Here is a 12,561-nt window from a genome sequence, read left to right on the forward strand (position 1 = left end):
AACATAAATAATCTCTCTCCTCAATATGACACCATGTAAGAATAACCAAAAACAAGTGAGTGCCAAAGTCTGCCAAAATCTATTTTGAATCAGTGGGGTGATGTTATAGCTTTCCTAGTGCAGCCTAAGAGTACTTGTCCTCTGAATCTGCCCAAGTAGGGGGGAGCCTAGTATTACGGACAGTGTAGCTGAAAAAAGGCTTACTCTTCATAAAATTGATTGCATCAATCCATTCCCACTTACCAGGATCCCAATGAAGATATCTGAAAGACATCCACCATACAACCATAAGCACCAAGGGTTCACAATATCAGGCAGAGGGTCAACATGCCACTGCTTTCTTGAGCGGCTAATCCCTATGGCTCAAAGTTATTTGAAGAGAAGTTTAAGCAAGCTGCGGTTAGCAAAAGTGTGGGAATCTGAATGAAGGCCATGGTCCATTATCCTTTTCAGGTATTGGGGAAAAGGATCAGCTGCTTAAGTTGCATCACTCTATTATATAGGATAGGAAAACCTTCTGCAATCGGTGCACGCTTCTTGAAATTTATCCATACAACGTAAGCAAGCATAGAAGCAAGGTCGTCTTACAGCACCTTCCACTCACTGAGCCGATCTCATTAAATGTAACTCGGCCTTCAAATTTCGAATTGGGTCCACCTCAAAAACATGATGATCTTTTATCTGCACGCTTGTATGTTTGAACTGATAAGCACTAGGTAAATATCATTACACCATGTCTCTAGAAGCTTGAGGAAGGTAAAACTGTAGGCATGTTCATGTTTTTCATATATATCAAATAATGCAGGCCATGGACAAGGCAAGCAAACATCCATCTGGTGAACGTGGAGAATGTTTTTAGCAGCTGCCACTGCAACCATACAATGGGAATAAAATCTTCCACAATGATCTAGCAGCAGTAGAATGCTCCACATTGGGTACAAGGTGATCTTTCTGAGGGCTCCAGTGTTCTGAAAAGAGGACAGAACCAAAACTAGGATTTCCCAGTACTCTCTGCTCTTTTGGCTTTCTTTGCTTGTATAAGCTTATCTAGTATAGCTGGTTCAAGAGGGATAGCATCAAGACAGCGCTCTGCTGCAGCAGAACACACCTGCAAAACAAGAGGAAGTTTCAGCAATAAAAGTTTCTGGACTATGATGCAGAGCAAGTATTTACTGTCTTCTCACCTCATCCAGCAGGAAGTGGACAATGGCTTCATCATCCACCACCTCACGCAAAGGATCCCGCAAATACTGAGTATCCACTTGTATCTGCTGAAACCCACTTCTGCTAAAAGTCTCAAGCCGGACATACTCTTGGAAGCTCTTTAGGCACATCTTGATCACAGCAGAGATGACCGATATCTGCACAGCCATCAAAAGCTTTTAGAAGTCTCCTCTTTTCCTTTCGACCACCAAGGGGGTTGCTTAGCAGCGACATCAAACCTGTGTATACTCTAACTTCGTGAAAATCTCAACTTTCTGCTTAAATAGCTTGGCAACATCTCTTTCCAGCAAACGACTTCTGGCCCTTTGAGAGATGCTTGTCCTACTGTTCCTGTCTTCGCGTAATGGATTGCTTCTTGAAGAACTGGCACTTCCTGTGCTATCAGATCGCCGATGTGTTCGCACAGTCCCAGGTTCGAGCACTTGCTTCACCTCTGTGCTCATGGCGTCAACCTAGAAACACATTACTTGGAACTCAGAACTTGAGTGTGTTTAAAACTCCACAAAATGCAAGCTTGAATACTTCCATAATATCCAACTTACCTCCTGTAGAAGCAAGTCTACAAACATGCGTACCTCCCGTGGCTCCTTGTACTGTGAGAAGAAAGCATCCAGCTTAAGAAACATTCTCCATACCAGACATGAAGAAACCAAAAGATTCAAGCATTGTTACTTCACCTTGAGCCAATTAGGGGTTGTCACACTTTTCTTGATCAACATGGAAAGCTTCTTGGACCGCGTGGATATGTACTGCAAAGAAAAAGGTACATTATCATATGATGAACTATCTAAAACCCCGTGAACTTCACATTTGCACAGGCATACAAAACAACAGCCACTTATCAGTACGAGGTTGGCATTAAAACAGGAAACGATCTAACATCTCAAACATCCGTATGCCTAGACACAACCTACTTTTAAAATGAATGTCCACCTTTGCATCTTGTAATGAGTGTGTGCACACATGCATGCATGCATGTACTTGCATGTCTACATGTGTGGGTGTGTGGATGTGGAGTGTGTGCTTAGTGTGTGGTGCGTTGTATACATATGTGCAGCAGAGTAAGTGCATGTGCATGGATGTGCATGAGAGACTCAACAGGGACAAGACATAAAACAAAGAGAAATACCGTCAGACTGATCGAGCACGAGCTTGAGAATATGCCTGTGCATGTGCATTTGTGTGCATGTTTCCAAATATGGAAGTACAAACCCCTGTCCCAATCGATGCCAAAAATTAGAGTGATGAGAAAGCACCCACTTGTGCTAGGACAATGCAAACCTGGCATATGAGTGATTATTACTACATCATTTGGAATGGACGCTCCAGCCTCCAAGTCACTTGTTTAAGTGATGTCAACTTCTCCTAAGAGTGAACAAAATTTGCCCAAAAGTGAAAGCCATGTAACATAATGGGAATCTCCTTTGGCATGTCACATGTGAACAATGGGCAACTCAGAAGGTCATATTTTTCTAGATTGCACAAACATCAGTCACATATGAAACTATCTCCTTTCAACAGCCCACACAAAGCTTCCTGTTTTGAAGTAAAACATGGGCCAAAGGTGGAAAGGAAAATGCACGGTTACAGTTGGCAAGATAGCAAAAGCACCTGTAATTCCACCAAAAAATGTTAGTGGTGTGCCAATTTAAGTAGTGCAGAAGACAAATGAGACAAAAAAGAGACATTTGCACTACTAAGTGTTAGGTCAATGTACTTTTTGACCCTGAACTAGAGATGCTCATCCTTTTGACTCGTCAAAGGGTTATTTGACTTGTGTCCCTATCCTAGAGGCATTTGTTGGAACGACTGCTTGCAACATGACGGCATATAACTGTTGATGTGGAACATTGGCATGGCTTGTCAGCATGGCATGTTGACTCCACATTATGACCTCACATGCTTGCTCGACGCATAGCATGTTCAGTATCATAATGAAGTACTTGACGAGCTCTATCCAATGACAAGATTACATGATAAGTTCATAGCATGACTAGAAGTAGATAACCATGATCTCCGAAACTCTCCCATAATATTCTCACACACTCTGACATAATTATGCCACGCTTATGGTGACCGAGAGCACACATGAGGAGATAGCTAACCTCATGGTGTGATTGTCTGCAAAGAAAGATCATTGGTTGCTCAATTGTCCCAACGCTAACAACTTAATGATATAATTACATGACAAGACAAGACATGAATGACGCGAATATTAGAAGACATTAAAGGAAACTGAGCTCTCCTAGAGCCTTCACAAATCATTCCCTCAAGGGCATTTTAGACATGCCGGGTATTTCTTTACCTCAAGGTAAGTCACTCACTTGAGCTGAAGCTAGACAAGAATACACAAACCATGACATAGCACAACAAGTGTCCCAAGAATGAAATACCAAAGTTTCAATATCAAAAAGGCTGGCCTTAGTTGATGACTAAGTACCACCTCATGTGACATCTTGGTTGGATGATGTCTTTCTCACACAAGACAAGGATGCATGAGAATCAATCTGCACACGCTTGACTCATCATGTCATGACAAGAAAACATATGCGCAAAAAAAACATGTGGTTCAGCCCGCACATGAATGGCTGACTGAATACATGACAAGGAAACATGAAGTTCAGCCTGCACGTATTGGCTCATGATGAACTTGATTTTTCCAGAGTAACTTCTTGACTGCAAAAATTAGGAGACATGACTAAGATTGATGGCTAGTTTATTAACTGAACACATGACTGGGTGCATGAGAGGATGATTCATCACTGGAAGATCAAAGAAGTTGTTGCATAAAAAGAAGATCAGTTCCCGGAAACAAAAAGAAGATAGAGATCCGGATCTCTCTCCCCACCCCCCCAACCTGCCTCGTGCTCCTTCGCCCCTGACTGTGCCGCACTTCACCCTTCTCCCTTGCCATCACCATCGTCACCCCCCCCCCCCTCTTTCGCCCTTGCCTTTGCTTCTCGCTGTCGCCTCCCTACTGTGCTCAGCCCCCCGCCTTCCTCCTCCTATACACCTATCCCCACCTCCTCCCTCCATCTTCACTTCCACCATCTCCTTTGCACTGACCTCCACCCCTTCTAGCTGCACCGCACGCATCCCACCACCTCCTTCCCCTCCCACCTCTTGCTCATTAGACGCTCCAGTTTCGCCACCTTTCCACCCTCCCTCAGCCGCCAACGCCTCTCCTAGCCCTTTTTCTCATCGTTTCGCCGTCACCTCCTGCTGCTCCTCTCCTTTTGTCATCCTCGCAAGATTTTGCTCTCGAGTTGTTCTTCATCAGCAAGAGTAGGCACTTCTAGTCTTCACCTTCCAGGAGGACTCCATGGCAGCCGCTCCATCATCCCAGGCCGAGGCCGCTGTCCCTTGCCTATTTTCGTAGGCGAACCTCTAGCTCTTAGCTTCAACAGTAGCTTCCCTCACAGTGGCTTCTTTATTGGTCTGCAAGATCATAGGGAGCCACCCTGTGTGCGGAGAAATCCAGAATTCGCTCCAAGCAGCCCTCATCGACAAGCCCAGAAAAATCACCGGTATCCATTTTCTTGGGCTTGGCTACTACTCTCATGTGAAGTTTGATTCGCCCGCAGCGGCTGATCATGTGATGCAGCAGAGCCCCGCCGCGATTCACAGCACTCAGGCATTCCGATCGTACCATGGTTTCGACCCTGCATCCGACCCTTTGCAAGTGTATCTCGCTTCCCTGTGACGGTCAGCTTCCCCGGCCTCCGGAAGGAGTATTACCCATTGATTCGATCGATTGGACAATCGATAGGGCAGGTTTTGGAGGTCCTGCAAACAGCCGCATCTGTGGTGGCCACGACAGCGGGCATCCCATCCATCAGAGTCTGCATTGTCTCCCCGACCAGGGTGACCACCCAACCTCCACCCGAGGCCTCAATAGGCGCGACAGGTAAGAGCAAGGGAATCAGGACCGGAGGCCAGGACAGGTTCCTATCCAGCCGACCCCTGCAACCCAGGCTCACAACAGCAGGAGGGCCCTACCCGATGGGCAGGTGGTCCGCCGCCTGCCTCCCCAAGAGCATCGCGGGCCTGATCACCATGCAGGTGCCCCCCCTAAGGTAACGGTGCCCACTGGCAACTATTATGAGCATTTAGTTCCCGACGAGGAGATGGACAACATGGTGACCCCCCGTGCTGCCCAGGGGCCAGGAGATTCCTACAAAGCTTGGCTTGTCCTCCAAGGTTCCGGAGCCGATAACCCCCCCAAATCATGGGGGCGCATGTTGACTATGGCCTCCTCACATGCCTTCCTGTTGAGGCCTGCGAGTTCTCGGAGATCATGGCGTCACTCCGCCTTTGTGTGGTCTTCCACCATACACGAGGCAATGGAGCGGTGGTCCTCTCTTTCCCTCTCAGCATCGCCACCAGCATGGAGTGGGGTTGCGAGTCTGCCTCCTTTGTCATTTACTCCCACGCCGTTGTCCTAGCTCAGCACCTGGGGGATAGCCGTCTAGTCGACATCGTCACCCACTTTTGGGCCCTGGCCCACATGGAGTTAGGAAGCTCCTGCCTCCGATGTCAAGATGGAGGCATTGACGTCCCGAGCTTGGAGATGATATTGTGTGTTCCTCCACGTGGCAGTCATTGTCCCCTTGAGGCCCTTCCTCCGCTTCCTTTATTACGATAGATGGAGCACAGTGTAGGCGTACCGCAGAGCCAAAGCGGAGTGGAGCCCTATGGAGGACAGGATCGGGGATCACTTGGCCCGCAGACTATGATAATTCCCCCTCCAAACCGACCCCGAAGACCCTACGTGGAGAGGGTGTCCTGAGGACGTCCTACACCCCCCCATCCTTAGTTATGCAGATCGTCTCTTGGAAAGTTCACAGGATAGGGGGGGGGGGGGGGCACTACCACCGCAGATGAGTACTTCATGAGCTTCAAAAAGCCTGTGTAGGAGGCCCAATTGATCTTTTGTTCCTATAGGAACATCAACTTTCAACAGGGCGTACCTGAAAATGCGGGAAAAATTAGTGTGGACACAGCCATACCTTTTGGTCCTTAGCTTTTGGCCTTGAGGGAGGGGTGTGCATTTCAGTTGGTGAGAAGATGCTTCCATCAGTGCTGGATTCACGCATCATTGTTCAGGGGAGGACGCAGTGGATTATAGTCAGGGTTGGGGAGGATTGCGTGGGTTTCCTCAACATTTATGCCCCCAATAGGGTGGCGGGGCGGACTGAGTTATGGGCCTAGGTGAGATAGGCTCTTCCCCAGGCTGATTCTCGGTGCACAAGTGGAGATTTTAGCATGTTGGAGGACCCACAGGACAAGCAGGGAGGAGGCTTGGATACAATCACTGGGAGTGAGTACACGACCTGGGAGGAGCTGGTTCTCTCCCTGAGAGGACAGGATCCTTGGCACTTACCAAAGTTTGGCCAAACGCCAGGAAGCCTTTGCTTCTCCAAATCAGACCAGAGGATGCAGGGACCAGACCTCTCGTGCATTGACAGATTTTATGTGGATGAGTGGGCTGGTAGCAGAGCTGGTTTGGTTGGTATTCTCGCAGGCACCACATTGTCAAATCATTCACCAGTAGTACTTCTCCTGGAGGATGCTTGGACACCAAGACATCAGTAGAGTGTTTGAATCCTTGACAGCTTGGACCACGACCCTGAGATCACTAGAAGAGTCAAAAAAGGTTTGGGAGTCCCTCATTTTTAGACCGGGAGAGGCCACGCTCGACTATAGACCTCAGGAAATTAGCACCCTTTTACAGAGCGTAGCTCAGGACCGACTCACCAGGTTCAGAGAGCAGAGAGGAGTCTCCGCAGGGGCCCAGCCTCCCGAGTCCCTCCAGCGCCTACAGGAGCACACCCCAAACAGTCCATGGGTGGAGTCTCAGTTGGAGGCAACCCGCACAAAGATTGGATCGATTGAGGAGAGGAGGGTGGAGTATCGATACCATGTCAGGGCCTCCTTTTGGACTTAGGGAGGGGACAGAATCACCCATGATTTCTTTGACACAGCGGGCCCTCACCATCGCTGAGATGGAGTCCAGAGGCTGAGGAGCTCACACGGTACCATTGAGACTGCGGAAGCGAGGGAGAAATGAAATGAAATGAAATGTTATATTAACGTCTTCAAAAGGCCAAAGTGACCTATGAGACCAAAGTTACAACCATGTGACATCCGATACACTGTCTGGAAAAGAAAAGAAAGAACTAAGTATCTAGCCCCACAATACATCAGGAGGGGGGGCATCCGGAAGCAGCAACTAGGGAGAGTGGGAAGCTAATGCTACTGGTCAAAATGGGGTACATGAGTACATGGATACATGAATACATGAATATGGGGGAGTACAAAAGTGACAGTGAGTACAACAGTATATGGCTAGAGTCGTAATCATCCTAGGAGCTCTAGCATGGGTCTCTGCCGGATGGCCTGGATATCTGCCATAGTGAGATGCCTGGTCAGGCGAGCCCGATGCCTCGCAATGATGCTTTGAATCCTCCGGTGCAGGCACCGTCTCCGATGTGAGGATCGGCGAACCCTCGGGCGTCTAGATCTGCCCAACTGGATAGCTCTCTCAACTAGAGTCCCACACGGGGTGCTCGCTGCTGGGCTGTCGGCTGTATGTCCTCCCGGGTAGTCCCTCTAAAGAAGTCAGTAATCTGTCTCTGTGTGGACTCCCTGCCAGTCTGGCGTCTGCTCCTGATGATGGACTCTCTAAGCCTACGGATCTCCAGGAGATAATATGCTGTGCAGCGACAGATGTAGTGCTCCTCCGTCTCTGGCTCTATCCAACAAATCTGACAAATCCTGTCCCCTGGAGGTATGCCTCTAAATCTGCTTGTCTCTATCTCTAACTGATGTGAGGAGGTGCGGATTTGCCCAATGGCGCACCTCAATCCATGAGACAGATGGGTATCCATGTAGCTCGGTCTAAGTATAAAGCCATCCTCAGTGGTGCGGAGAAGATGGTCTCTATAGAAAGCCATCTTCGTCCCCAATTCCTGTGAGGACTCTAGCCATGTCCTCCTAGTGTCCAACTGAATGAGGTCCTGTCTGATGACTCTACTAATCTCAGAATGTGTCAAGGTGAGAGAGGGTGCCTTTTGAGAGTACTGGAAGGGTGGAAGTCTGTCTAAGCTGAACCCGTGAAGCTCAAACCAGGATGAGTGCTGCACATTAAAACCTCTGACTCCTGCTTTAATGGATACACCCAGCTATATCTGGAGTAATCATCAATAAAAGTGACGAAGTAGAGATATCCCCCAATAGATGGTGTCCTCTAGGACCACATACATCACTATGTATAAGCTATAATTTCTTAACAGCTCTCATAGATCCATTCTTTGGAAATGATGCCCGCCGATGCATTTTACCAAGAATACACCCCACATACATGTCTAGTAGGGGTCTTAAGAGTTGGCAACTCAGACACCATATCATGCCTTTGAAGGCGTAACAAACTGCCATAATTCAAATGGCCAAATCGTGCATGCCATAATTCTGCATCACTCATAGCACTAGTCATAGAGATTGAGCAAGCATCATGCTGCAACTTCTTAAATACATCCATCTTATATAGGCCATGAAACAAGGTACCTGAGGCAATGATAGAATAACCATCATTTCTATCTTGAACTGTACATCTATCATCCACAAATTTCACCGTCAAGCCTTAACAAGGCTAAGACTGAAACTAAGTTCTTCTTAATGCCTGGCACATATAAAAATTCTGAAAGAGTAAATGCATCTCCATTTGTAGCAGTGAGCACAACTCTACCAACTCCTTTGACAGGATATGAGGAACCATTTGCACATGTGACGGTTCCTGCACTTGGGGATAGATTCCAGAGATGAGAACAAACCTTTTTGTGAAGTAATGTGCTTGCTAGCACCACTGTCAAAGTACCAAGCATCCGATTCTGCCACTGACATGCATACATCATGAACAGAAGGGTCATAACTGCAATGTACAGTCCATGCCCAATCATCTTAAGCAAAACTTACAGATTCCTTCTTCTCTGCACTTGGTGCAGATGCATCAGCCAGAGCCATGCCCAATCATCTTAAGCAAAACTTATAGATTCCTTCTTCTCTACACTTGGTGCAGATGCATCAGCCAGAGCCATGCTCGATTCTTTCTTTTTCTCCTTCTCTAGCCTTTTCTTGCACTCATGTATGTAGTGCCCTAGTTTCCTGCAATAGTGACACTTACCCTTCTTTTTAGGCTTATCACCTTCTTTCTTTGCATCGTTACCTGAGGATTCTGATTTTGGCTTATAGCCACCATGCAAAGAAGCTTTACCTTTGCCTTTCTGATTGGCAACAAAAGCTTGGTCACTAACTCGCATATTAGATCTGTTTTGCCTAGACTCTAAGAGTATTGAAACCAGCTCATCAAATGTAAGGGCATTTGGATTTCCCTTCATCATGAATCTAATGGTAGAGGCAAAACTCTGATAAGAATCCGGCAATGCATTGAGAACTCTGGGCACCAATGTACTATTAGAATGTATCTCATCCACACTAGCAAGCTGCTCCTTAAAATCTTTGATCTTAGTCTCAAGAATCTATCCATTGAGTCTCCCTCGTCCATGTGCTTAGACTCTAATTGTTTGCGCAGATATGCAACACATGCTTCATTGTGCACCTGCTATATTGCAGCAAGTGCATCCCATGCCTGTTTTAAAGTCTTACATGACCAAATATGAGGAATAATGCTTCGCTTCACAGAAAGTGTAAGCAATGCATGTGCCTGTGCATCTCTTCCATATCCCATCTCGTTTGAGCAGCAGTGGGAGGTACTAGTGGTGCATGTGGAGGAGCCACATCTATATATCATATTCTACTTCAGATGTACCTGCAGCACCTGGTTGCACTGGTAGTTGTGAAACAGGACGAGTTTTACTACCACTGACCACATTCCAAAGGCCTTTAGCAACCAGTATATACCTCATTATATAGGACCACAATGGGTAGTTAGGCTCATCAAGTTTGTCCTCGGCAGACAACATATTGAATACATCACTACTACCAGCCATGACTTTCTACCAAATGCAAAATCTTTCAACACATTGCAAGTACTCAGTATTCACTAGATGCAACCCTGGATGACTGCCAACTAACAAAATCACCTGCAAAGTGTATGAAAAATAACACAGTAGAGAATAGAGTGTTAGTGGGACAAAAGTATGATGGTCGATGTTGTTGAAGACACTGTAGATACTGCTGCATACCAAATCTTTGCCGCTACACACATCCCAAACACCCAAAATCGAGCAGAACCAATCCAAAATGACGCCTCTCCAGAACATCTGCAAAAAACTTGCGGTGCCCAAATCGCGCCGCGGACCCCGAAAATTTATGTATACTTTGTATACAACACACTAGAGTATACGCCTTCTTCTCCTAAGAGGGTATTCTCAATCGGAGACAGAAAAATAGGGTCGTGAGAGGAGGGAGATAGACTACTAGATCAAGTGTCAAGGAAGCTCGCTCTGATACCAATTATTGGAATTAGGGTTAGGGTTTCAACAATGCACACACACAAGATAGAGAAGCTTAAGAGCACACAAACTCACTAGAATAGAATGAGCAAATGTGTGCCAGATACAAAAGATAAGTACACACCCCAAAATGAGTAGATAAGAGGGTGTGCATACACACGGGGAAAAAAACCTCCTAGTGAGGGTTGGCTACATCCAAATACATTTTCAGCTCCATGAGCTGAAAGTTCTTAAAGCACATAAATAACTCTGATTTCCACTTCATAGTACAGACCTAACTAAATCTGGAAAGGTCATCATTGAACGTAACGAAGTAGAGATAACCTCCAATGGATGGTGTCCTCATCGTACCACATACTTCACTATGTATGAGCTGCAATTTCAGGGCAACCCTCAGTACACCATCCTTGGGAAATGGTGCCCGATGCATTTTGCCTAGAATGCAACCCTCCCATACATGTTTAATAGGTGCATCAAGTGCTGGCAATGCGGAGACCATAGCATGCCTTCATAGGTATAGCAGTCTAGAAAAGTTTAGGTGACCAAGCCGAGAATGCAAAAGCTTCGCTTCTATCACAATGGATGTACTAGACACTGTATGTGAATCATATGCACCATGCTAGAAGAGGCAGTTGGCCTTGTAACCTGGGATGCCTTGTCTTTGCCTTTGCCTTGAGCGAAAAAATTGCGATCACCAACCGTCATTCCCAACCCGTTTGTCCAAGATTTCTCCTCTTGTAGAAGCAAAGACACTAGCTCATCAAAAGAAAAGGCATGCATTGCCTTTCATGAGCGACCGAAGTGTAGTAGCAAAGACCTGATAGGTGCTAGGCAATGCATTGAGGATGGTAGTGACAGGAGAACACTCTGGAATGATCTCATTAATGTTTGCAAGCTATTCTCAAAGGTCTTATCCATATGCAAAAGTTCGAGTTGCTTTTTCAAGTAGGCTATCACACACGAGCCTCATTGTGCACCTAATATAGTAATGCAAGGGCATCCCACGCTAACTCAGTAGTGACACATGAACGGATGTGCGGTATGATACTCCTCTTCATTGAGAGCGCAATGAGGGCATGTGCTTGTACATCTCTAGAATCCCATCATCTCTAAATGTAGTAGGAGGTGCAAGTGCTTGTATGACTGAAGTAGCTGTAACACCTCCTGTAGAAGTAGAAAGAGTAAGCTACTACACTGCAGACATTGGGATTCTTCTTCTCTTGTAATGATTCCCCAAAGACCTTTGGCCACCAATAGATGATGTATCATATAGGACCACAATGGGTAGTTGGTCCTATCAAGCTTATCCTCGCAGCAGAAACATCCAAAATACATCATTGCCCTTCTGCCTGTGCAAATAACTTATCTCTAACACAGAATGCAAATATCTAATCTCTGACATAGAATGCAAATATCCTAACTACCTACAGGTACCAAAATGGCTATCAATAAATCACTAATGACAATGGAAACCTACAAAGTGTATGAAAATTTACGGAGTGTAGAGTGTGGAAATGATACTTAACAGGAATGCAGAAATGGCTACCAGTAGATCACTGAATGACGATGTAAACCTACAAAGTGTATGAAAAATTGTGAAGTGTCAAGTGTAGATTGTGGAAATGATACTTAGCAGAAATGTAAAACTAATGATAATGTTGACGATGTTGTTGAAGCTGTTTTTGAAGATGAACTCAAAGATGCTATCAGGTGGCACTGTCTGCACACCAAATGATGCTGTTATTGTGCAAAAAACCCAAAATCGAACAAAATCAATTCAAAATGTCACTCTCTCAGGATACCTATGGAAACTTTAGAGAATGCATACAAGGAGAGGCACACAAAGCGATGTTGTAGATTATCT

General features: G+C 46.1%; 1 protein-coding gene across 3 annotated transcripts in view; it reads right to left on the reverse strand.

Annotated features, from left to right (window-relative positions):
• Positions 1–527: 527 nt before the first annotated feature.
• The window catches only part of LOC147633913 (vacuolar protein sorting-associated protein 51 homolog), a 66,970-nt gene continuing 54,936 nt past the window's right edge, over positions 528–12,561 (reverse strand). Inside the window, exons 16-20 of one of the 3 annotated variants that reach the window (XM_086804978.1) lie at positions 1,902–1,973; positions 1,800–1,817; positions 1,443–1,676; positions 1,185–1,361; positions 528–1,108 (exon numbers count right to left, since the gene is read on the reverse strand). In XM_086804978.1, the coding sequence (XP_086661104.1) occupies positions 992–1,108; positions 1,185–1,361; positions 1,443–1,676; positions 1,800–1,817; positions 1,902–1,973 (618 nt within the window). In that variant the 3' untranslated portion in view covers positions 528–991. Of the gene's footprint in view, positions 1,109–1,184; positions 1,362–1,442; positions 1,677–1,766; positions 1,818–1,901; positions 1,974–12,561 lie in introns of all 3 variants that reach the window. The other 2 variants (XM_086804977.1, XM_086804979.1) reach the window with 2 other exon arrangements.

The sequence above is a fragment of the Cibotium barometz genome, chromosome 11, assembly GCF_041138505.1.
Source record: "Cibotium barometz isolate CiBa-2024 chromosome 11, ASM4113850v1, whole genome shotgun sequence".
Lineage (NCBI taxonomy): Eukaryota > Viridiplantae > Streptophyta > Polypodiopsida > Cyatheales > Cibotiaceae > Cibotium > Cibotium barometz.